Here is a 27,676-nt window from a genome sequence, read left to right as displayed (position 1 = left end):
AAAATGATTAAACAGTTATTAACAAGATGTTCATTACTGAACACTAATGCTACATTTGATTGTGAACTTGTTAGATTTTTTTGGATATTAGATGCAAAAAAGTGCAAAGAATATTCAGTCAACTGTTACAGTACCACATTACAAAATAGTAACTTTTTGGGGCATAAACCCCCATTTCCTATAATACTTTATATTAAGATAAATGTATACTCAAAATAGTTTTTGAATCTTCAGATATATAGGTATGTATCTAAATCAGCCTTGCATAACTATCATGAATATTTACTAGCCCAGGCACAAAATCTCATGATGATGATTGATGATGAAAAACGAATTACAGTTTATCCCCTATTTAAAAAACTTACTTGCCCAAGGCAAGTGAATGAGTAAAATTTGCAAGGCTGTATGTATACATATTTATTAAAATACAATCTTGAGGGTTAAAATACCATGGGACAAGAGGACAAAACCTCTAGAAGGAAACAGTTTCTAAAGTTGTTTGCACAGATTTTTTTCAATGGTTGGTCCCTTTTTGGTTTTATTTTCAATAATATATAAAGAAGGCCTGAAAGGTTATGGAGTTTGTTTATGTATGTAATTATTTTATGGTTGGTTTTACTAGACTTTTGTGTTTTTTTCTGGAGGAAATGATAGACATCTGAGAGAGCAAGTTTACTGGGAGCTATCATACCTTAATTAACAAACTGGAGGTGATAGGCTTTTATCAATAAATCATTTATCCAAAATGTTAGTCACTTAAATAAAATTAGTATTAACCAAGCCAACCAAACCTGAAAGATTTGTTTTAAGTGTCCGTAAAATTCTCCACTCCCTAATTTTCATTCTCTTGACTCTTACCATGTCAGAATTTGGTAGTTCTCCCTCATTACAGAATTCTCCTGCTTAGACCGGACATACATTTCTAATTTTAAAATGCTTTTTGGATTTGTTTAAACTAAAACCTTTCTGGCTTTCTTTATATGCCAAAAAGGAACAAATAATAGAAAAAAAAAGAACAACACTAATTTAATTTCCTATTGCAGCTCACCTTTAGAAGACCAGAGCCCAATCCTGCAGCCTTTTTCTGCCCCCTACCTTAGTACAAATTCTGTCACTGAGTTAAACTGGAGTTTTATGAAGATTTGAATCAATACTGTAAAGTAATGTGCTAGTATTTATTCAATTTTTTAACCAACTAGCTTTAACTGATGCTCATTTTGTATTTTCTTTCCTTGAATATTCTAATAATTGAGTTTACTAGCAGGAATGTTCTACGAAGTAGTAACATTTAAGATTCTATCTCACTATATCAAGAGAAAGCAAATTTCAAATTCATAATCACAAAAATTTTCACTGGAAGCCCGACTCTAAGAAGTACACTCAGTCAGTCCTATTGAATATATCAGAACAGAACAAAACCAATTCCATGTGAACAAGACAGCCAATGAAAATAGCTTGGATATAAAATCCACATAGTTGTCTCCATAATATCAGTAGGTTTGTTTTAAGGGGTTCAGCTGAATGCATTCATTTATAGGATATGGGTCACATGACCTGAACTAAAGTCAAATGTATTTAGTAGAATACTTTCCATTGACTCTTTAACAGTGGGCTCTGTCACAGGCCCAAGGTGAGCAAAGTAACGTTCAAGACAATCATAGAGTTAGCATTGTCTTTCCTAGTACCTCAGAAGCTATAAAGGTTTTCCTTAATGATCATGTAAGATTTAGTGCAAAATTTATAATTTAGAGGCAAGTTACAAAGTAAGTGCTGTATGTGACAATTTGTGCTATCTTAAAAGGAATAGCATGATAAGCTCCATTTGTTTTTAAGTGCTAATAATATATAATATTTGTTTTTTTCTGATTTCCTTCCATCTGCAGAGAAATAGGTTGCATCAAAACAATCCTTTATGACAGATGCATTCCAGATAGTAAAAAGAATATCTTTGCATCAGGAAGGATTATTTTGGCTCAAGTGAAATTCATTCTTAAGAAATGATTATAAACTGTAATATAAGACTTAGAACAGGAAGAAAATCTGTCTTAATACAAAAATATGGATACAGTTCATCTGAGGAAGCCAAACCTTCTGTTAATGTAGGTGTGATGGACATGGAGCTTGGACACTGGATGTGATGAATCCATTCTCGTGCCCTAAGGTGTAGGTGGTGGTTTTGGTGATGAACAAGACCCCTGGCTATCAAAACTGGTTGCCTGGCCAGGTAACTGAAAGAAAAGTTTTAGTTTTACTATCATCATCAGATCTCTCCGTTCATCATGGTTATTTCTGAGGATTTGAGAGTCCTAAAGACCCTCTCCAGAAGGAGCTGAATGGTATCCCTAAATGAAAAAGACATCTTTAAGAAAATGAAAATCTAATCTGAAGTAATTTTGGGCCTCAGGAGACATCGTCCTGGAGAAGTAACCATGGTAAGAAAACTTTTTTTTGGGGGGGGGACACCCCTTCCGGACCCTTCCGGAATCATTCCATCTGGGTATGCTTCACTTCACCATCTATTGAGCTGCTGTTCTATCTCCAAACTGGGCATATTGGCTGGAGAATCCAGGAAGAGGCCAGGAAACTCTGGGTAGTGACCTCTGGACTTTTCTGGTTCCAGGTTCCTCTCTCTCACACACTCCCTTAAAGGGTAGCTCCTGCAGACACTCCCCAGCTGCTACTGCTCCTTTAAGGGTGGTTCCCCCATAGTAGAGGGAGCCATGAGATAGTTGGTGCTGCCTCAGGTTGCATGAGCTCTTAACTGGTTTATCTGTAAGGCTTGATTGAAGGGTGAACAACATTTGTTCCCCTGACTCCAGTCATGTCCTGCTGCCTAATGGAACCTAATCTGCACCCTTCCCAGCCCTAAAGCCATGATTCCAATGGATGTTATGCCTCTGGCAGAATGTGACCCTAGGACAAGGAAGGGGATCTTCTCAAAGTTCTCAGAATTACACACAGAATTTCCCCTGTATTAGGATTAGAGAGTTCAAATAAGTGACTGTTTTAGCATCTCTGTACGTGGCTACTTGTGTGTAGCCTGAACTCAGGATAATCAAGGGAGGAATATCAGCTCAGAATTTTAGTCACATAACTCTATTAATGCGAATGAATTCAGATAAGAAAATGATTGGCCTTGAAATGTTTACCATTACCGCTCCCAAGTAATTTTAAGCAACCCTTGGTAATCTCAACATTAACAATAGGTAGCCCAAAAGATTGCTAAGAATTTAAAGTCAAAACCTTGAGAGCAGAGCAAGGCAACTTCTGAAGTGACATTTTCAAATCAAACATAAACACCTAAATCAGAACCTCACTGATTAAAAGAACAGCTGACAAGCAATAAAAGCATTTTTTTAGATGTGAACCAATTCATAGATTTCTTTTGACTGTCCGCTATTTAGAGAAAATTCAGTCCACAAACATAACAAACTTCAGGTCCTATTCAAATGTGTGCAGGAGGGCTGAGGAAGTGAAATCTACCCCTGAAGTCCAGGGTCAATTTCTAACCCCCAGCCTGACCCAAAGTGGCTTTCCATAGCAGCTTTTTGCAGGGCAGCACAAGATGCTTTTCTGCAGCATTCAAGGTATGTGCAGGCATCCCTGCCTGGCCATTATAATGTGTCTCCCCCCACCACATACAATTCTTATGCAAGATTTAAGTGGGGTAGAGGACCTTGCACAAGCTTTCCACACAGGGAGTGATATTCAGCTGAATGACTGTCATGATGCTCAGAGGCTCGTGGAAATGAGTTATTAAATGTAGAGAGATGTAGCAACAAGTGGGCTACAGAGACGCTCTACTTCTTACCTCTACCAATGGATGCCAATGAGTAATAGGTTTACGGGGGTAAGCCAGCATTTCATTCCAGTGATCTCTTCCAAGTCCTTCAGCATCAAGTCCTGTCCTACACACCCCAATCACCTCATTGTGTCCTACTCTGAGGATTACAGAAAGGCAGAGAAAAGGTTTTTAAAAAATGCAAATAAATGTAATGATATCTTTGAACCATAATGCAATTTCCTTAGTTTAGCACACAATCATGTTGAAGATACCCAAAGTGGGTACATTTTTGTTATTAATTATATAAGTTAGAGGATGACCTAAAAATCCTAGACACCAGACCAATCCCAGAATGGTTTGGGGCACCATTTTGTTAGAAGCTACAAAATCATAGCTGAAGAGCTAGACCTCGCTGCCCTGGAAAGATTACAGTCAAAGCCTTGCAAATCTGCACATATCTGCTTTATATCCATGGACCATGTTTGTGGATTGGATGCAGGTAGCAATTTTGTAGTTGTGCAGGGCTCTATTTACAATAGAAAAGAACAGGCAAAGACAGGGATAACATACAAATAAATGAGCATGATTTTGCGTATGAAGTGCCATGCCTGTGTCGGTCCTAGGATATTAATGAGACAAGGGCAGTGGGCTAATATCTTTTATGGGATCAGGTTCTGTTGAGAGACAAGCTTGTTAGCTTGCAGACAGCTGTTTTTCAGGTCTGGGGAAAATTAATCAGTGTCACAGCTAAATACCAGGTGGAACAGATTGTTTAGCATCAGTAGTTAACACATATTTCAAGGAACCATTAAAGGTAAAGTGGCCGGGTTACACCCCTCCAGTCATAGGGAGGAAATGAAGGCAGGGTGAGGAGAAAGCAGAGCAGCTGGTGATGTGGTTAGTGGGTTATGGATTATTGCAATAAGCCATACATTCAGTGTCTCTGTTTAGTCCATAATTTTTACTGTCTAGCAGAGTTATGAATTTAAGCTCCCAGGCTCATCTTTTGAAAGTGTTGTGCAGGTTTCCTCTGAGGAGGGCTGAGAAGGGGGATATACAATGATCACTGTGTGAAAACTTTTCCTCCATAGGGGAAAGGGTGTTTTTTTGTCTTTTATCCTTTTGCTATGTGAGTTCCTTCAGGAACATAGTGATTGTCTAGTTTCACCACATAGTTGTTACTGGAGCATTTAGTGCACTGGATTAAGTTCACCACATGTTGTAACAGGCACGTGTAGTATCCATTGATTTTGAAAGGTGCATTGTGGGGAAAGCTGGTCTTTGTAGCAGTGGAAATACGTCTGCAGGTTTTGCATCTGTTGTTCTGGCATGGTCTGGTGCCACTTTGAGTTGGTGCAGCCTGATGCGGATTGCTTGCTTTTGGTGATGAGTTAGGGGGTGTTGGTAGATTGTTTGAAGATCAGGAGAGAGGGATTGGGAAATATTTCTTTCAGGATGGGGTCTCCACTGAGTATGAGTTGTAGATGTTTTATGAAACCCTGCATGGTGTGATAGGTGACAACTAGGGGTTGTGGTCAGAAGAGGGTGTTTCTTGGGGTATTTTTATATGATCCATGTCATAATTTCACCAAGTGAAATTAATAGGTAGCAGGTTTAAAACAAACAAAAGGAAGTTTCTCTTCATGCAGTGCACTGTCAACCTGTGGAGCTCCTTGCCAGAGGATGTTGTGAAGACCAGGATTTAACGGGGTTCAAAAGAGGACTAGATAAATTCATGGAGGTTAGGTCCATCAATGGCTATTAGCCAGGATGGGTAGGAATGGTGTCCCTAGCCTCTGTTTGTCAGAGGCTGAAAATAGATGACAGGAGAGGGATCATGTGATGATTCCCTGTTCTGTTCACTCCCTCTGGAGCATCTGGCATTGGCCACTGTTGGAAGACAGGATAGTGGGCTGAATGGACCTTTGGTCTGACCCGGTATGGCTGTTCTTATATTCTTATGTTCTTACGATTTGATGTGCTTCTCTGGTGGAGTGTTCTCTTATGGTAAAGGTGATTTTTAGTGTGTTATGGTATACATCACAGATTTTCTCCTTGGAGCATGTTCTGTGGCACCTGAGTAGCTGGCTGTAGGTAAGTTTCTTGGTGTGTTCAGGGTGGTTACTGGATCTCTGAAGGTATGTGAGGTAATCCATGCATTTCTCACATATAGTAGTCTGTGGGCTTTGAGTGGCATGTACTAGTTAGTTACATGTTTTACTGTTCTGTTTTAAATCACAGGGAAAGGGATGGTAAATGGGACTTGGAGGAATGAGAGTCCATGCAGGATCCAAGAGAAACTGGTAATCTTAAAGTATATTTTTCATTGTTGACTTGTTATAATAATTAGAACCTCAGGTAAAGACATGTGAAAGGCGGATCAAGGCTTCTTGTCAAGGCATTCAGGAGTGTAACTATGACTGGGAAAAGCTTAACACCAGCTCAGTGCTTAAAAGCTCTGACTGGCATTGATCTAATGCAGTGGTCCCCAACCTTTTGTGGTTGTGGGCGCCAGGGGGTGTGGCCATTCGCCCGCCGGGCGCCAGGGGGTGGGGACACTTGCGCGCCCGGGGGCGCCCCCCCATAGCCGCATGCCCGGGGGCGGCCCCCCCCATAGTCGCTTGCCCGGGGCTGGGGCCCCCCCATAGCCACGTGCCCGGGGCCGGTGCTCCCCCCCGCAAGCGCCACGCACCCGGGGCTGATGCTCCCCGCAAACGCCGCGCCATGTGCCCGGGGCCAGGCCAGCCCTGAGCACCTGGCGGGCGCATGCAAATGCCCCCGCGGGCGCCATGGCGTCCGCGGGCACCGTGTTGGGGACCACGGATCTAATGTGTGACCTGGACAACTCACTTCCTCTCTCTTCCTTATTTCTTCCCTCAGTAAACAGATGATGACACCTGCCTTCCCCTATGACAAAATCTTTGCAATGAAGAGTGATATAGAATGAGTCAAAGTGTATAACTCATTGCATCATTCTCTCCCTATGACTTTCACTCACAGCCACTGTCTTAAGGTGAAGCAGGCTATCTGAGGAACTAATGGATGGGGAAAATTCACTGTAAATTCTACATAATTAACTCAGTTTTTATTGCTGATTTGTTCCCTTATACCATTGAATGTCTCTGGCGCTCATGAGTAATAGAAGGTATGAGTGAAGAAGGCACTGCTCAAGCACTGTTTTGTCAATCCATTTCTAAGGTAACTTGCAACCCCCAGGCTATTTTAGACATGAAGATGGGGTTGTCTGCTTTGTACGAGGAAACAGTCTGGGAAAAGATGGGAGGGGTTGTCTGTGCCCGTATGGGAATATAACTGGGTTTTGTGGTTGTGGGGTATTTCCCTCCTCTACATGAGGAGAGGAATTAGGCAGGGCCAGAGTAATTGTCCTAAAGTCATGATTTGCCATGATTATCAGCAAGAATTTAGCCCAGGGTCCATAGTGTTTAAATCCTCTCAATTGCTTGAGCTAAAGGAATAACTTCATTTGCTAGAAATCATTGCAGACTTATAAGTCTCTTAGGGTATGTCTACACTACAACGTTAGTTCGAACTAACGGATGTTAGTTCGAACTTTCATAGGCGCTACACTAGTGCTCCGTTAGTTCGAATTTAATTCGAACAAACGGAGCGCTTAGTTCAAACTAGGAAAACCTCATTTTACGAGGATTAAGCCTAGTTCGAACTAGCTAGTTTGAATTAAGGGGTGTGTAGTCCCTTAATTCGAACTAGTGGGAGGCTAGCCCTCCCCAGGTTTCCCTGGTGGCCACTCTGGCCAACACCAGGGAAACTCTTCTACCCCCCTCCTGGCCCCGGACCCCTTAAAGGGGCACGGGCTGGCTACGGTGCCCGTGCCAGGTGCAAGCCTGCCAGCACCCAGCCAGCAGACCCTGCACCTGGCACGGATCGAGCCACCCACCCGATGCCCCCCAGCCCTCCCCCTCTTCCCGGGACCAGGCTGGCGGCTCCCGGGAGCTTGCCCTGGACCGCAAGAGGCGGGCACCCGACTGGGCTAGTGCAGACATCGTGGACCTTGTCCACGATCTCCGCACTAGGCACAGGAAAGTGGCCGTCTAGGGCGGGAGAGCTGCCAGCCTGGCCATCCAGGAGCAGGTGTGCATGAAAATCAAGGTGGTCCACTGAGACCCCCGACCCTGAGCTTACAATGGCCATCCTGGGTCAGACCAAAGGTCCATCTAGCCCAGTAGCCTGTCTGCCGACAGCGGCCAACCCTAGGGACCCTGGAGGGGATGGACCGAAGACAGTGACCAAGCCATTTGTCTTGTGCCATCCCTCTCTAGCCTTCCACAAACCTTGGGCAGGGACACCACTCCTACCCCCTGGCTAATACCACTCCATGGACCCAACCTCCATGACTTGATCTCACTTCCCTTTAAACTCTGTTCTAGTTGTAGCCTTCACAGCCTCCTGCAGCAAGGAGTTCCACAGGTTGACTCTTTGCTTTGTGAAGAACAACTTTCTGTTACTAGTTTGAAGCCTGCTACCCATTCCTTTCCTTTGGTGTCCTCTAGTCCTTCTTTATGGGAACTAATGAAGAACTTTTCTGTATGCACCCTCTCCACCCCACTCATGCTTTTAGAGACCTCTATCCTGTCCCTCCTCCGTCTCCTCTTTTCTAAGCTGAAAAGTCCCAGTCTCTTTAGCCTCTCTTCATATGGGACCTCTTTCCAACCCCTGATCATTTTAGTTGCCCTCCCCTCTCCCAGCCTCTCTCTTCCCCTCTCCCACCTCCTTTTCCCAGTCTCCCCCAGTTTTGTTCAATAAAGACAGATTCAATTTTTGAACACAATTGTCCTTTATTTTGTACATCAAGAAGAGGGGCTAGGGAAGGGTAAGTGGAAGGAGGTGAGGGAGGAATGGGGTACGTGCCCCCAATGGGGAGGACTGGGCTGGCTCTGTGGGCTTCTGGGGGTGGAAGCTCTCCTGCAGCCCCCCAATTGCCCCCTCTCCCCAGATGGCAGCCTGCGGCAAGTGCAGCCAGTCTGATGGCCGAGTGTTGTGATGTGCCCAGTGTGGGTACTCCGGGCAATCCAAGCCAGGACTGCTTTGCAAGCGGGGTACCCCTGAGAACTGTCTGTCCGGGGTGGGGGTTGGGACCCTTTAAGCACAGCCCTCGGCTAGCGTGAGACAGCATCTCCACGCTCTAAGTCCTCCTCTGATGCCCTGCCGGCACTGCTTCCGGCCATCCTTAAGCCTGGTTCAGGGTCCACTTAATGTGGACATGCTAGTTTGAATTAGCAAAACGCTAATTCGAACTAGTTTTTTAGTCTGGATCCGTTAGTTCGAATTAGCTTAGTTCAAATTAACTAATTCGAACTAAGTTAGTTCGAATTAACATTGTAGTGTAGACGTACCCTTACATGGTCTAGTCATAGGTGAGGGGAAGAAAAGACTCACACTTTTTAACACGGGTTACACTTACAGGACAATTTTCAGTCAAGTTTCATTTGCTTCATGCTGTCATTAATGGCCCCAATAAAAAGGGAGAATTCAAAAGTGTTTTTTAGTGACAATGAATATACTTAAAATATCAAGCAGCTAAAATAATAAGCCAGTTGCAATAATTAGGGAGACATCTGAAGATGAATATATCCAGAGAACAAATTGTGCTTACCGATCGTAGTCCATCACGGCAATGGAGAGGCTGACCTGGTCCACATTCTCAGGAGGGATATCGAAGATGATGGCCTCATTATAAACTGGGTTAAGTGTGTTTTTCTTGGTGGTTGTTTTCCGCTTTTTCAGTCTTCGCCCCTCACACATCAGGGATACTTTGACATATGGATCTGAGTAACGGGAATTTATTTTCACACACTGGTCTCAATGGAGTTGAAACGTAAAGCCAACAGAGCAGCAAATTCCTAGTAGGTTAGCATAGGTTATATAGGTCTTAGTGACCTAAAACAATTGCCTCTTTTGCAATTTTATGTTTCCTGTTTATTCAAAAGAATGGTGCAAGCAGACAAAATGGATAGACCTGCTCCCATATCACGCTCAGCTAGTAGCTCTAATATAGACCTGTCCACCTTAACCAGTTTTTTTGAAATTTTCATGTGGGTACCATATTCATTAAAAAATAAAAGGAGGAGGTTTTCAAATGTGCTGAGGGCAGGTAAGAACTTAACTACTGTTGAAAGTCAATGGGAATTGTGTGTCTGAAAATCTCACACATTTTAATGCTTCTTTTTCTTAAATAACTTCTGCTATTGTCTTAAAATGCTAGCTTAATCTCCATTGCCCTACCTCTCCAGAAAGCAAAGCAAAACTTAATTAAAAAAATCAAACAAACCCCAAAACCTTGTTGATGAATATCATAGTACAATTTAATGCCAAATAAATCAAAACTTTCCCACAGATTGGATAGAGAGGTTTTTAATGCTCCACTAAAAGGATGTCTTTTATAGAACAGTTCCATTCTCAAAAGCATCTTTGGTACGGATTTGCTTGTTTGTCTTGCAGTGCTTTTTGTACCAAGTTTCAGTTTGCATCTTAAAACAAAACAAAATAAAAACCAATCCTGCAAACTCAGCCTGAATTCTAACAGCCAACCAGTGTTTTTTTCCCACTCAACATCAAAACAATCAATGTTGGGATGGCCAAATTATACCTTCTCTTACACCTGCATTATCCCTTCAGTGAGTGATCTCAATGGCTATTGTTTTTGCTCAGAATAATTTGAAACTTTGCAAACAATTTGGCTGACCATGCAAAATATGAAACAGAATCTCCATTTCACTCTTTCAGAACTGTGTTATCCCTGCACTGCTAATAAAAAAAAAGAAGAAAAATCAGTAAAAAACCTGAGCAAATATGACTATATATTCAAAACATACATATTTGTTGACTAAGAAGTATATAGACACTTTTCAAATTAGAACCCCACCCTGTTAAGTGAAAAGAAGCATACTCACCTGATGCGCCAGTTACATCCATGGCTTTGAGATTTCTACATTTGATTACTGTTAGCGTCATTCGCCCAGCAGTAGGTAAGTAGCAAAGGGAAAACATGATTTCACCCAAATCTATGCTTTCCTGAAAAGGAAAAATGTGGTTAGAATTCCTGAATAATGCAAATGGTTCCACAATCCAACGTTGTACAAACATTCAAAAATGAATGCAGAAAAATCTATTTTGCTGATGATCCAATCTCATTTAGCTGAGATTATAAATCAACTTTTTTTAAAAATGTGAGGTATAGAAATCATTAGAAATGGAACAGTATTTGGGGACTGGCTTTTGAGTAGTAGACTGATGACTTTAGTTCACGAGCAACCTTAGAACTCTGATGTTTTGGGCTGGTGAGACTAGAGACTTGTTGCATTTGGAGTGAAGGACTAGGAATGCTGAATGTAGCATCCTTTCAGGTCATGGATTCTTAGAAGTCATAGAGAGATAATAATATCAGCTCTGGAAGGGACTCAGAGCTCTACTGTCCCAGCCAGTCAGTAAGGTGGTAAAGAATCAGCCCATGTATATTCACATACATTTAAGCTTGCTGCACAAATGTGTGAAATTTGTGTGGGTGTGAAAAATTTGCCTAGTTTTGTGATCATTTAGAGAAGTGATGGGCAAGCAGCGACCCATCAAGGGTCTATGTATGGCCCACGAGACATTTTATTTACCATTGCCTATGTGCAGGGTTGCCAGAGTCCATTGGTTTCCATCAGTGCAGGTTTTTTCCTACCGATACTACTAATAAGACACACATAAAGCAAGAGCATGTGACGTGAGGTGTGAACTAATTTCACACAACATTGACTGTAAGAACTGTGTGCTCCCTCTGCATCCAATCAAAACACTGCTACGGTTCAATCTGCATACCCCAAAAATTCTCGCTATGCAAATAGTTTGCAAAACTACCCGATCCCAGAAGATCATCTTGGCTATAAAAGTCTCGCAGCCCACTGAGATGAAGGAGGGACACTCATACAGCCCACTCACTAGTGTAAGTTGCCCATTGCTGTTTTACAGATGTCATTTCCCTTGTAAAAGTCATCAGCATGAAGCTCTTTATGATTTCCTTCTTCTGTTGTTCTATTGGTCAGATAGAAGGAAAGAAAGAGCAAAGAAGAATTCCCAATGCCACCTCTTTCCATCCTGAATACAACACAACCTTTCAGGAGGTTGATGTACAAAAATGGAAAAGATGGACAAAGTCCAAATAAAATTTCTTCCTTTATATTCCCTCATCATATTACATGGAGACATTATTTACATACAGAAGAGAGACAATGGCCAGAGATGGAACAAAGAAATAATGTGGCTTGTTGCATAAATATCAAGCTTGAGAATTGAAGGATAAAAAATATATGAATTATGGACCCTTTCTCCCACCTATATTTATGGTAATTTTCTTACAAACCAAATATACTTGACAGCAGATATAGTAGATATTATTCAGGTATCTTTCTCCAGTAAAACAACAACCAAAAAAATAAACCAAACCAAAGACAAAACCTGAATACTTTTTAAACCTTTAAAACAAACAAAATGAACAAAAAGAAAGCTGTATAATAAGAAATACAGGCTCAATACAATATTAAAGGCAAAGTAGGTCTTTCCACTGATTTCAAAGAGTTTTGGCTCCGACATCAATACCTGTATTCATATGTGTATTGAGAAATTTGCTGTAGCTACTTAATCTTAATACATTTTAATTATTTTATAAATATATCAAGTTACTGGGCCATTTATGGTGAAACAGTTAAGGCACATGGAGGAGAATGTGAAATATTTTACCACAATATGCCATATTACTACAGATTGAACCTTTCTACTTTGGCACCTTCGGAAATAAAGAAATTGCCAGACTATGGGAGGTCAATATTGTCTAGCAGCATTACCAACTTCCACTGCTTACTGGGTTCTTAGAAGACATTTAGGGATAAATTAGAGCTAAATATCAGCACAAAACCCTGAGAGCCAGGACTGGTGGTTGTAAACAAATTTTATGGGACTTCGGGAAACTTGGCCACACCCATGATGAGTGGAAATCCGGTTAATTAAAATCATGTTGGAACATGGATGTTGCCGGACCAGAAGGTGCTGGACTAGAGAGGTTCAACCTGTAATGTCTGTGTAGAAGGTGATGAACAGTATGTTGCTGATAATTATGGGCCAGATTGAGACTCTTCATTCACATTAGTGAGCAATTATTCTCATAAGTAGTCTCATTGACTTTAATGAGATTTAAGAGTATGCCTAATTTTAAATATATGCCTAAGGACAGTCATTAGCAAAGGTAGCGTCAACCATGGGCTTCATTGCTCCATTGAACCAGGGCTTCCAATTGTAGAATGTAAGTTTTAGAGTAGCTTTAAATTCGTTTCTGTGCTATAAATAAATACAAACAGCTGGTTGCCCAGGCTGTAAATCATCCTTGTGATGGTTCAACCTGGTGATGAACACAAACTACTCTCAATTATTCTCATAGCTGTTTCCATCATTTCACATTGATTCAACAGACTTTCTGAGCTTCAGAGTACCATAGACATAGTGACAATCTTGGACACTTATTTAGACTGAATTTTATGCAGGACAGTTCATATCTTGTTAATCTGTAAAACAGTTTTACTGGGGTTCTGTTCAGAAAATGAATTGGTCGATATGTATGTGACTATGCACAGCAGGCAATTTTCTTTGCTTGATAAAGTTTCCAGATATTTCCAATTGACTTCTGCTCATGTTCAGTCTACATCAGATGGAATTGGCCACTTCATTTCTTCTTATACCTCTTATTTTGTGACATTTTATAAATTATAATGCATGAAAAAACACATCTGGAAAATATGAATAAAATGTGAGAGGGAGTGATATTTTCTACCCATTCACAAAAGGAGTGACAAATCTAAATTATATTTAACCCAGTCTTGTCATTGCTGTACTTTTATTCTGATACAGCCCTTTCAGTTCTGTTCTACAACCCATGTACCCATATGCAGAAGGTACTCTCCTTGTATGGATTCCACTCAATTATGTGTGTAAAGAGGACATATCTATCTTCATATCATCATCCCCCCATGCCCCTCTCCACAACAAATAACATATGGAGGCTTCTTAACGTAGCCTTAAGTTCCCTTCTGGGGCAGGGGATAGAGATTGGCTGGCTCAGGAAAGGAAGTGGGCTGGTCAGATGTAAGACAACGAAAGACATACACCAGCCTTCTATCTAGGTCCATGGCTATTAAGAGAAAAAATAGACTACTCCAGGTGGTATTAGCATTCCTAAATAGCCTACAGAACCCACTATTACCTGGGTCATGTGAGGGCTGCCACAGCCAAGATTTACAGCTATGATTTGCAGTCTTAAATATAAGGTTTTTTAATTAGATTTCCAAAGACTTTAAATTGAAACTCACAAATCACAGTTCCCAGAATACTTATGTAATCTGAAGTGACAGAACATTTGTATCCTTATTTTTTTGTGGTTATTAGTTTTAGAAGCCCCAGCACCATGCTTGACACTATACCAAAAGCACAAATCAGACATAGATCTTCCTGAAGTGCTTGCACAATTATAGATGGGCAAAAAAATGCATGAAAGACATTGCATATGTTTTCCAAAATCTTTAATGAAAAGTTGTAACCAACATTTTAGATTTACTAATGTATTTGACCACTCTGTCAGCTAGTTGTAAAAGTCTCAACGTATTTTTGGGGAAATTTTCAAAAAATAAAAATAAAAATAAATTTGTATTGATATTTCAGAAATTGAGAATTTTCCTCCTGCATTCTAGTTCCAATCTAAAACACAGAGCTGGGGCAGGAAGATCTAGTGTGTGAGGGTAAACTGAGGATGTCCATGGTATTCTGCTAAGAGTCCCTATTAAAATCCTAAATTTGAGGCAAGGCCTGGAAACACACAGAACAAGCAGCTAACATAACCCTGGTCACCCTGGCAACCACATTCCAAGAGGGCCTCACTCCGATAAGACCCTGGCTGGTACCAAAACAAACTTTATGGAAGACGTTCTCACTGTCTTCTTTAATCCTAGATAAGTCTGAGACCCAAGGACTACACCAACGTGAGGTGGTATCATCTCGCAGTGGACACATAATTTCAACAGACAAAGTTGCCATTAAAATGCTTGTCTTGTTTATGTTGGCTTATTTAGCGTGTTAGAAATAACTATCTGTACCATTGATAAGATGTTTAATTGGCAATGGGCGGAGATGCTGTGTAACCTTCGTAGTTTATTGGCTTATGTGCTCATTACATCTTGCCGCCAAACCCTATCAAATCACTTCCACTCCACCCATCTGCTGCCTATATAATCTACTGTAATGTTTTGATTAACTAGTGTTCACCAGGTTAACCCCTGAGGGACACTCCACCAGTTGTGTGCAATAAATCCTCTGCTTGTTTTCACCTGCATCCAGAGTGTCCAGAATTATTCCCTACATAGAGGATGAAAGTTACTTAGATTTTTTAAAGCCATTTCTTACAAATATTATAATTCAAGTGACAGTGACATATTATGACTTTGTGATGTCTAATCTTTGGTTGAGTAGGCGACTGTTAGAATTATTCATGTATTTAAAAGCTGGTAATGAAAGTTGGTGGAGACGTTAAGTGATAGTATAATCCAAGGCTGAGGGTGATATTATAATATAAATGATGTTATATTTGATATGGACACATTGGGTTTAATTCTTCCCTCAGAAATACAAATATTTTATACTTGAATTGCTGAGCTCTCATTGTAAACTCCTTGGATAGTTACTGCGTTTTCCTCTCTGAGTTCTGCAGTGCTACACTAATAGCAAGAAATAATTAATAATAAATCATGGTTCATCCCTTTAAATATTCTATGTACAATGTAGATGGAAACAACCTTGAACAATTACAATCCAAACACTGAGATTTTAGCAATATGTTGGACAGTGACAAGAGTAGGGAGGTTACCTAGAATGTAAAGGAAAAAAATATTCCTAAATTTTCAAAATATGCTCTTTTCCACATACTATTAAATATACCACAGAAGGAAAATAAAGGCATCTGAAAAGCATAGATATGTACCAGTTGTACAAGTCTTATTCCACTGCGGTCCATTTATATGGTGACTCTAAAGTGATCATCAGTTAGGAGTAGATTGCCACTGCTCTCAGTAAATCCCTGTTTATCCAACTGCCATTATCTGGCTTTCCATATTAACCAAACAACCAGTGCACACATTGACCTATAGTTGATGAAGTGACTCTGTGATTGCACAACAAAGAAGAGAACCTTTCATCTAAAACAATGCAAACTGTCAGATTTTTTTCCCCAGCCATTATAAACATGAGAGTTGCTTTACCTATTACTATGCTGCACACAGTATTGTGTTTTAATTTGATGCTTAATGCATATTACATATTGTTAACATTGTTAGTTGTTACCATTAGTATTGCTGTTGCAACATTCAATGACCATATCTGTGTTTTTAAAATCTGGGCCTGGTTACTAGAAATAAGAGTTTGTGTGTGCTGTAAACAAAGAAGGGGACATGTTTTAATATTTTTCTGGGAGGGGTCAGTTAGTTTACAAGTAACTTTGCATCTTTAAAATAACAGACAGAAAGCTCTTAGCCCATTCTCCTGATTATTTGAATTTTTGAGGATCAAATCTGGCCCCAACCCCAATTAGATCAATTAAACAGGGTTGTATGGTATTATAACAGCTCAGGTGATTTAATCCATCTCACTGACATTTCTGCTCTGATGGCTGCACTGGCTGCCTATTGTAGGGTGACTGTGCTTCAGAATATTACTATTAGTTAATCAGGCTCAAAAGCTCTGCTTAGTGTCTGGGATGGGAAGGAGGGGAATATTTCCATCTAGGTTGCAGAGTAGCTTAAAACAGCTCTGTAGGGGTTACAATGGCCCAGTGGAGCCTGTGGGACTCCCTGTTCTGCACAGGGTGAAGGCCATGTTTATGCCCAGAAGCAAAGCTCTACACTAACCTGTGGCCCATGGGCTGCATGCAGCTGGGTCTTTATGTAGGGTCCATGAGACATTTTGTTCACCATTGCTCACATGCACAGTTGTCAGATTCTGTCCTCATAGATTTTTTTTCCCTATCAGTATTACTAAAGTGACACACATGTAAAGCAAGGGCATATGAAATAAAGAGCATACTGATTGCACACAACATTGATTGTAAAAGCAGTGCACTGCCTCTGGATCCAATCAAAATGCTGCTACGGTTCTATCCCCCCCAGATTCTAGGTAGGCAAGCACACTAGCAAAACTACCCTATCCCAGGAGACCGTCGTGGTTATGATGATCTAGTGGCCCATTGAGATGAAGGAAATTCACTCATGTGCCCTACTCGCTATCTTAGGTTACCCATCACTGCTTTATAACCTTGCATCGTCTATACGTATATCCTTCAGAGCATCTGAACTGCATGCATGGAGCAAGAGCCTGGAGTGACCTTTAAATACCTAAATAATATATAGTAAAATCAGTATAATTTAGTAGAATCAGTCTACCCAATGGAAACTTACTGCCCTATGTCTCGTGAAAATAAATGAGTTCTGAAATAGTAAAATTAAGGGGATCACTGAGATAGTCCATTGGTCCCATCTCAGGGTTCTCTGTCCCTATTACCATAGTGTTGTCTAGAGAGAGTTGGTATGCACGCAGTTCCGCCCATGACTTCAAATTCTCTTGCTATCTGGGTTCAGTATGAATCATTTTGATATCCTTTGGAGGAAGAGGTCCAGAATTCCTATATTGTATTTAATTATGGTGGAACCATATGTGGTAGCCTAATGTTTCGATGAGAGGTGTCTTTTTGTATGTGTGGAATGGAGGTTACTAGTGTTTTTGTTCTGTTCCTGTTTTATTGATCTGCTGTAGCATGCAGTCCAGTTTCCATATTTATATTCATTATGTATATTTTGCTCAGATATCCAGAAGCCATTGGGAACAAAGAAATAAAATTGTATTATTATAATAAATACATTGGATAGTAATTCATGCAGGTGCATCTTATCTGTCCTTGTGCAGAGGACCAGCACAAAGCCAATGCACCACTTAAATCCTATTTTGAGGATTTGAATGGTGCATATGATGATCATAACGGTCCATTCTGACCTTAAAGTCTATGAGTCTATATGTAAATATCACTACAAAGTTTGAGTTGTTGTCCCCCTCTAGAAACTGATGCACTATTTTGCTCTTGCCTTCTAGACATGTTCTTTAGCTCAAGCAGTTCATGCTTTTAGTACTGAACAGCCTACATTCAAACCCATCTAATAAACAAGCAAGGATATATTATGCACTCGTGTGCACACACACACACGATTTGGTCTATATTGCTATGTCTATACTTGCAGCTCTTTCTAGAGAGGAACAGCTCTCAAACTTCACCAGTTGCATGAACACAATGTTATGTCTCTTAGCAGTGGAGAGGTAACAGACCCTGGCAGTATGATTCTCTGTTTCCCTGTCTTTTTCCAGTGCTGTTAGCTGGACATGGGGCCTGAATTTTCTGGTGATGCAGGGAAAGTGGGTAGGTGGATGTTCTATGTGGTTCTTTGATCCTCTTCCATGGAATTCTATCTGCTAGCTTGCAACACAACCAATTTCATCTTGAATTGCTTCCCAGTTCTGTAACTATAATTCAGCATATGTTTGGGGTAGCACAGATTCAAGCTGGCTGTTCAGATTCAGTGGCAGGGCAAATCTGTCTGGTCCAACTTTTTTCCTCTCTAAACCCTCCATTCAGCAATATGACCTTTAGGCGACCTTTAGAGAGGTGACCTTTAGAAGAAACATCATGCTGGCAGTGGGGGCCAGATCTCCTCCACAGGACTGGAAAGACACCTCTCTTTTCCATCCCAGTACCTTGAAAACTGCTATGTTCACCAAATGATGTTCATCTTTCCAATTAAAAACAGCTGCCTGGTAACATGCCCCCAAAAGAAACCCACCTCCACCCCAACCAGCCCCTTGTCGCTCTGCAAACATTAAAAAATTTTAATAATAGGACTACAGGAACTTTACCATTATTTGCTGCAGCTCTTTCCTCATGGGCTGCAAAAGTCATCTGAGAAGGAAGGACATGGTAGATGCCTGAGATATTCAAAAGTACCAACATTTCAGCCTTTAGCAGCACAGTTAAGTTACCTGTGTGTATTGAGGCAGGCTCCGTAGTCTCCTTCAAAAGAGAAATGAAATATAATACTACCCTTGTGTTTGACTCTGCAGGATGTTCTGATGCCAACGTAGTACCCATCCTACAAGAGGGCAGGAGTAACACTACAGAGACAGCAGAGGCAGGCAGAGACAGACCTGGAGCATTTGTTCACCGGCATTCACAAGAGAAGTCAGGAATAGTTTTGCTCTTCAACAGGATGGAGCTTTGATGAACCAGTTTCTAAATCTAGAGTCATGCCACAGGGAATGGGAGTATGTCCAGAGGGCAGAGGATCATGCGCTCAGCCAGTTCCTAGTACAACTGGTAGTGGAAAGCTTTTGGGGCCCACTTGCTGCTGGCAACATTGCTCTGGTCTTGGAACAGACAGCCGTTCCTGCACTCTCTGCTGGATGCTTTGAGGTGGTGAATCCAACACTAGCTCTCATAGTAAGGAGGAACATGCTGGTCTCTTGACACAACGTCCTTCTCTGGCACCCAAGAGCCCTTGCAGGAATCCCCACCCCCTGCAGGATGTGGTTGTGGAATAGTGAGCCCCTGTCATATTCTGTAGCCCAGCCAGTGCTTATCCCTCAGGCTCCATACAGGAGATGTCCCCTCATTTTCCCCACATAATTTTTCTCAGCTATTCCCCCCTTGTGAGGGGAAGTGGAAGGACAAGGGGACAGGTCCACAGAAACTAATGTATGCATGTTGCTTAGGGAATTTCATCCAGTTTTTGATTCGTTCACAGTTCCTATTAAGATACCAGTTTTGTTCCATGTTCTATGGACCTTTCAAATAAAAGTTATTGTTCACTTCACTTTAGGGTGACCAGAGAGCAAGTGTGAAAAATTGGGATGGGGGTGAGGGCAACAGGGACCTAAATAAGAAAATGCCCCATACTTTGGGACTGATTCTATAAAATGGGGGCATATGGCCACTTCACTTCTGCATGCATCTTGCTTTCCAAGTACCCTTAGTGGGATATTTCCTGTATGTTTAGGATGGGTCAGCAGGCTGCATAGCACATCACTTATATAACTTTCTTATGCAGTGATGCCATAGAAAGACAATGAATTCTCTAGTAATAGAGATGTAGCCATGTTAGTCTGGTCTTGCTGAAACAAAAGACAGGACTATGCAGCACTTTAAAGACTAACAGAATGGTTTATTAGGTGATGAGCTTTCGTGGGCCAGACCCACTTCCTGGCCCACGAAAGCTCATCACCTAATAAACCATCCTGTTAGTCTTTAAAGTGCTGCATAGTCCTGTCTTTTGTTTCAGCAATGAATTCTCTGTCTCTCCCACAAATCCTTCCCCACTCCTCCTGCAGCCATGAATTTCCCAATGTTCAACAAAAAGAGAGATTGCATGTGTGCATGCAGCGTTTATGACAATTTACAAAGCTCTGGAAAAGGTCTTGCTGTCCTAGGCAGCAGAATGAAAGCCGGAGAAATTCACTTAAAATGTCTTTATAGTTTTGTCAATAATTTAACTGACAGCACCAACAAAGGAAACAAAACTAAATTAAAGCTGACAATATCTGATGCTGAGCAGGGCTTTTATGACCCTTTCTCCTTCACCCCATCAAACTCCTGCATAGCAGCTGATCTGTGCTAGTTGAAGAAAACGTTATGAAGAGGGAATGTGTGAAGTCCTACCCACAGCCTTACAGACCTATGTTTCGGTTACTTTTAGAATGATTAAGTGTTTCTCAGAGAGCACTATATAATAGTTGTTAACATATAAAAAAAAAGATTGCTCAGTGCTGGCACTGAAGTGCGTATGCACTCTCAAAACCAAAACCACACTCAAAGGCATTGACACTGAGGAGGAGCCCTGTCCTTCTAGTCTACTTTTATTTGGTACATTATCATTAGCTACAGCACTGTTTCCCAATTGTATTTGGCCACGGAACCCTTCTGAACTCAAAAGAATTTTGCAGAACTCCTGACTGACTGCGCGGAACCCCTGACTGACTGCATGCCTGTGCAGCGCTGAGTAATGACATCATCGTCCCCACTCTTTGGCTCAGCTGGCATTACACAGAGACACTTTTCGTGGAAAACACAAATGAAAATTGTTTTCAGGAAAATTCATAAATAAATGAAAATTCCATTCCATTCCAATAATTCAGGTTGTAATGGAATTTGCTTGTAGAACCCCTATTTTCACTTCGCGGAACCCCGGGGTTCCGTGGAACACCATTTGGGAAACACTGAAGTACAGGGATCAAAACACACCAATGGATGTCATGACATGACTATATAGGAATACTTTAATCTATTGAGCTTTCACAGCAGCACCATAATATCACATAGGGTGTGTCTAGACTACATGCCTCCGTCGACGGAGGCATGTAGATTAGACAGATCAGCAGAGGGAAATGAAGCCGCGATTAAAATAATCGCGGCTTCATTTAAATTTAAATGGCTGCCCCGCTCTGCCGATCAGCTGTTTGTCAGCAGATCGGGGCAGTCTGGACGCGCCGTGTCGACAAAGAAGCCTTTCTTGATCGGCACAGGTATGCCTCGTGAAACCAGGTTTACCTGTGCCGATCAAGAAAGGCTTCTTTGTCGACGCGTCACGTCCAGACTGCCCCGATCTGCCGACAAACAGCTGATCGGCAGAGCGGGGCAGCCATTTAAATTTAAATGAAGCCGCGATTATTTTAATCGCAGCTTCATTTCCCTCTGCCGATCTGTCTAATCTACATGCCTCCGTCGACAGAGGCATGTAGTTTAGATGTACCCATAGTGTCCCTGGTTACAGTCCAAAGTTACCTTCTGCTCCCGACTGTTCCCTAGTGTACAAGAAAATAGTACCATACATTTAGGAGCTGTGTGCACATGTTTGGGGTCTGGCTGCCTGTACAGGCTATGAAAATCAGATGTGACCTGTGCCAACTCAGTCTAGAAATATTCCTCATATCCTTGCATAGATTGGGCAAGGCACAGCACACCACAATGATGGAAAATGCATAGAACTCATTAGTATCCAGAGGGCTCTGCCATTATCACCAACAAGCTTTCAGCCACCCAAACACACACCCCACCGCCATTCTGTAGCTACTCAGCCTGTAGTTGAATTCTCTTTTACTTGGATCAGCAATCTTGGGCTACAGTTTCATGAATCACATTAGGTGTTGGTATGTGGAGCGTCCTGAAATAAATACCAAGCCAGCAATACTCTACATAACTATGTCATATCTGGGGAATAATGTCCCTTCTTTCCCCCTGCAATACAATCCCAATACACAGAGCACTCTGGCACTTTTACTGTGTCCCCAACATCGGTTTTCATACTCTAACCACCATGGTCCCCTAAGACAAGGAGAATGAGTGAATTGTAACTTTTTGGTTCACATATTCACTTGCCCCTTTTGGTAAGTAAAGGATTAGAATGTGTGTGCTGACAATGACCCCTGCACAGTTCAGAAACCCTTTCCTCTGAACTCCAGCTATAATTACAGGGACCTGGATTATGGCAGTCACTTGTGGATAGATCTCAATATTGATAGCCTGGCAAATCTACACAATCACCACCTTGACAGTTAACTTACCAACCTCAAACTGATTTGCAGCTTGCCGATAGCTGTCAAGTGTTGCAATATCCACCCACTTCTGTATATGTATCAGTTTTTGAAATGGAGTTGGCACAGCACTGGAAGGTTGGTTCAAAGTCTTCAACTACTCCATGAAGATCTGCTTCCTCATTTGGAAGTTCTGTAGCCACTAGTTATCCTCCCAGGTTCCCAAGATGATGTGGCCTAACCACATTGTGCTGGATTTCTGAAACCAGAAGTGGCATTCCAGCCATGGACATACCAATGCAATTGTGAAAATCATCATATCTGTTCCATTGGACAAGAATGGATTTTCATTCATCTTCTCAGTCTTCAAGCTTCAACATTACAGCTATTTCTGGTCCAATTCAATCCAGTATCAGGAAATGAACCAGCAGAACATTTGTCCTGCAAGCAGGAGCAGGAGCACAACATCATGGACTTGACTCCATGTCTTCCACACAATTTGGTAGAAAGGGAAGGTGAGCGAGAATGGCCACCAGCAACAGCATGAAGGTGGCATCTAGAACCAGCAATGCACTGCCAAGCAATTCTCAGTGTTTCCTGTGACACACAGGCGCCTAGGATACCATCCCTTCAGCGATAGTGCTATCCTCATGTACTAAAAATGGGACAGTGTAGACTAAGTTATATGCCTGAGCACAGTGTCTAGCTGTTCCAGGCAAGCATAGGTAGACACTTGGCACAGGTATGGGTTCCATGTGCTAGTAATACTTGGAGAAGTACATGAGGTACACATAACCATAGATGTAGCTTGTATATTGCATACACTCATGCTTAGTATTCTTTTCAAATAGTCTAGGTCCCTTTGGGTAACATTTTCAAATGTGCCTAAATGATATAGTAGCCAAAGACTCATTGACTTTGAGTAAGTCCTAGGCCTCTAAATCACTTTGAGACAGGATAACATTTTCAAAAGCACCTGACCTTTTTATTTCACGCCATTTAGATAAGTTTTACCTTAGCCACCTCAGCAGAATAGCTCAGTGCTATCAGATTTCACAAAGCCAAGATTGACAAAGTTCACTTTTGTATCTCCAACACAAGTTTAGACAACCTCTGATTCATGAGATACAAGCATAAAGAATTCCAATCCAATGCTTAATCAGATAAATATTTATTTACTGTAACATCAAGAATTTAGCATGCCAGAGTTTATTTTAGAAGCAGACTTTTATACTGAATGTTTTAGTTTATTTTTTTTTATTTTATTCACAACTGCTATAAGGTTGACATCTCTGGTGAAGTTTCTTGAATTTCATTAGGGTGTTGTGAGTTTTTTCTCTTCTTAAATTAAATTAAAATTTCAATTGAGAGCTAGCCTTGCTGACAGAGACTGTTTTACTTTCAGGTTCCCACTGCTCATAATGATTCACTGCCAAAGGCTTCCAATAATTTTTGTACCAAAAAAGCAACACTAAGCACAGATACAATAAAACACCCATTTGGTGTTGAGTATCTTTTATCCATTTGTTCCCCTGTGATGCACACAAGCCATTACACAGACCCATGGAACAGAAACAATGGTAAACACTATACCAGCTTACATTTTATTTCTACTGCTCCCTGTTTACATAACTAGGCAATACAGTTCTGTAATGGTGAGGAAGGAAAGAAAGAAATACAAAAATAGGGGAAACAAAACAAATAATAGTGTCAACCCTTCATATCAACTCTAGCATGTAACGGAATGAATATAGATTCCTTAGACAGAATTAAATTCTTATCTTTCACCGAGGGAACAACTCTATGACCACTCCTAAGTGACGCTGAACACATGTACATCTTGTTAGGATCAAGTGGAGTTTTGTATGCTCACTGTCTCTCAGTTGGTGACTTGATCCAGGGACCACTAAAATCAATGGAAAGACTACCAGTGTCTTCTGATCACTATCGTCTGGGACATTAGGTAACCAACTAGGTAACCATGCAGAGGTGTAAGGAGGTACTTCATATCCCCTGTCTCCTCTGCAGTGTGCACAGGATGATCCATGGCTTGGCCCTTTAGACTAGTTACAGGATAACACTTCCCTCTTTCTCACTCAGACAGACTTATGGGTTTCCACAGTTGTTCTCAGTGGTTTCCATATCAAATTTCCTCAGTACACAATTGAAAGCACAGTTCTACAGCTCCAGGGCCTTCAAATTCAACTGGGGATCAAGCAATGTTCATTCCTTCTCTGATACCATTACCAGTCATTCTAACCCAAATGAGGTATGCTGGTGATGTAGCTAACCCAAAGCCTATGTGCCTCCAGGGAAAGATATTGCAATAAGAATTGAGTAGTTCTGTTGATGGGAGATCTGGGACAGAGTCCATCTGACTTTCTAATAGCTTTGCCAGTTTTACAGTGCTAACAGGAACAAAACGTGAATAGGGAGCAGATCTGTGAAGTAAGAAGGTGTCGTTTTAAAATTATAATTTTTCTGATTATAACTCCAGTCTAAACAGCAGTAGAGAGGTAACCGTGTTAGTCCGATCTTGCTAAAACAAAAGGAAAAACTATGTAGCACTTTAAAGACTAACAAGATGGTTTAATAGGTGATGAGCTTTCGTGGGCCAGACCCACTTCCTCAGATCATATGAGTACGTGGGTCTGGCCCACAAAAGCTCATCACCTATTAAAGCATCTTGTTAGTCTTTCAAGCGCTACATGGTTTTTACTTTTGCAGTCTAAACAGTTAATGTATTGTCACACTGTTACTCCCTCTCTGGCTTTTCAAGCTTCCCAGCTAACTCACATTAACTCCTTCATCAGCATTTCTTAGCTGACTGCTGCCATGGGCTGGTTAGATGTTCCAAGGCTCTAGAACTTTATGTCCTTTTACTCTTGCTAGTTGGTGATTAATTGTAAGTATTAAAATAATTAAGACTGAATTATAATGGACAGGATGCTGTTGATGACATTAATACCATACAAATTATACAATGAAATCCAAAGGAATAAATCATAATTTAGGCTATTATTAATCAGTATTTAGTTACTTTCCTAGAACTTTCCTATCAAATATAATCTAAATGGTTTTAAAACTAGATATTGTGTGACAATAAAACAGCAAAAATATGGACATTATTTTCTACTCTTATATGCCATTGTTTGGATTACTCTTCTACTTATTTTTATCGTCACCACTTTTTGCTTCACTTTCCAAATAATTCTAATTTAAACTGTAATTTTATTAAATACTGGTCCATTTTCTCAGTTTGACAAGATGACATTAAAAATACCTACAATATTTTCATCTCCCTCCTATAAAGTATATTCCAGCAGCATCAGTTAGCTATAATACACAGTCCCTACGGCCAGATCTGCACTAAAGGGGAAAGTTGACTTAAGATATGCAACTCTAGCTATGTTAATTACACAGCTGGAGTTGAAGTATCTTAACTTGTGTTTTGGTGCTAATAAATCCCTATTCCGGAGGATCTCTTATTCCGACTTTGAAGTAGGAATAAGGAGGATCGGGCCAGTCTAGATGCTTTTTTCCGGCTTTTCCCCAAGCCGGAAAAAAAGCGGCGGACATTTTTATTTAAATCCCGCGGGGGATATTTAAATCCCCCGCGGATTTCCCTATTCCCACTTTTAAAATTAGCATGCCCCTTCCGAAAACGGGGCCAGTGTAGATGTAGCCCAGGAGTTCAAGAAGAACATACACTCCCATCAGCTTCTCTTACTCCTCAGAAGGAGCAGGATTACCAGTGCCGATGGGGGAGCCCTCTCAGTTTGAATTAGCAAGTCTTCACTAGACCCGCTAATTTGAACCCCCGGAAGATTGACTGCAGCAGCGTCAATCTTCTCCATAGTGTAGAAAAGCCCTAAGTTTTACATGTTTTGAAAACCTATTCTGCCACTTTTACTTATATTAAACAGTACCTTATTCTGGAATACTATCATTAATTTCAACAGGAGCCTGGTAGAAACAGGTCCTGAGATAGTTTGAAATCACAGGAAAGAACTCAAATATATTTTCTGGTTTTAGCAACATTTGAATGTTCCTGGTTTCCCACCAAAAATATCAGGATGAGTTTTAATATGCAGAATAATTGTACATTCAAATATCCAGTCAGGGACTAAGTAAAAGAATCTAGACAAATAAGATTATTGTGTGGTTTGGGTAGAAATTAAAGAGGAGATAGAGCTTGCCCTTCAAAAGCCAAACAGAATTGATCTGCACTAGAGGAACCACTGCCATCTCCATGAAAGGTTACCTAGGGCCCAAACTGACAATTGTGATGTTTGTCTGTCTGTGTATGATGAGTTCCTCATTGTGGTGTTTATCTTGTAAAACCTACATGAAGTCATAGGCTGGGCTTTTCAAAAACGCCACAGATAGATAGCAGCAGTAATCCTATTAACTTTCAGCAGGATTTACTCTTTTCAAAATACCACCCCCAGATGACACTTTGTTCTCTTCCCTTCTTCCAGGCACATGAATACTATTCTTTTTTCCTTCCCAGCATCATCTGTTGACTTAATTACTCTGCTGTGAGATTAATGCTATTGTGGGACTTTAGGCCTAGGAGATGACTCTTGTATTTTGACACAAAGGCAGTGATTGCTGGTATTAAAAGCTGCTAATAGCTCAAAGAACATCAGCATGTGCAATTAGCCTCTGTTCACAACTACAAGGATAGCACCCAAAGCCTGAATCGATCTAGGGAGAGGTATATATGATTACCTATTTTTAAAAACATGTGGTACCCAAACACCTACACTCTATTCAGTAATACTTTCTACTTATTCATCTTGAAAAGTGCTTTACAGGCAATAATTAATCTCATATCACTACTGTGAGGTATATACATTAGTTTTCACTCACAACATTGTGTTCCTACAGATGCATATCTTGAACATTACTATCTCCATTTACTTATGAAACAGATAAGTGTTTTATCCAAGCACACAGGAGTTGTTGTCTTAGCTCTAGGAGTCAAGAGTTTCTTGCTTCAAGTTCTTTCAAGGAGACCACTAAATAGCATATGTCTATCTATTGGTAATCTGGAACCCAAATGTACAGAGGCACACAAAGATTAAACTGAATAGATTCTATATTTATATAAATACAAAGCCGAGACTTTATCTGTACTTATATAGAACCAGGTAACACTGAGGTGCAGATCCTCTTGGATCCTACTGGAAAGTAAATGTAAATGATATTAGC

General features: G+C 40.9%; 1 protein-coding gene across 1 annotated transcript in view; it reads right to left on the bottom strand.

The window, feature by feature from the left end:
• Positions 1-497: 497 nt before the first annotated feature.
• Positions 498-27,676, bottom strand: part of SYT10 (synaptotagmin 10) — a 68,631-nt gene continuing 41,452 nt past the window's right edge. Inside the window, exons 4-8 of the mRNA XM_075940230.1 lie at positions 17,442-17,455; positions 10,714-10,834; positions 9,417-9,588; positions 3,812-3,941; positions 498-2,228 (exon numbers count right to left, since the gene is read on the bottom strand). Coding sequence (XP_075796345.1) covers positions 2,157-2,228; positions 3,812-3,941; positions 9,417-9,588; positions 10,714-10,834; positions 17,442-17,455 — 509 coding nt within the window. The 3' untranslated portion in view covers positions 498-2,156. The remainder of the gene's footprint in view (positions 2,229-3,811; positions 3,942-9,416; positions 9,589-10,713; positions 10,835-17,441; positions 17,456-27,676) is intronic.

The sequence above is a fragment of the Pelodiscus sinensis genome, chromosome 1 (assembly GCF_049634645.1).
Source record: "Pelodiscus sinensis isolate JC-2024 chromosome 1, ASM4963464v1, whole genome shotgun sequence".
NCBI lineage: Eukaryota > Metazoa > Chordata > Testudines > Trionychidae > Pelodiscus > Pelodiscus sinensis.
This window is presented reverse-complemented; position numbering and strand designations above follow the sequence as displayed.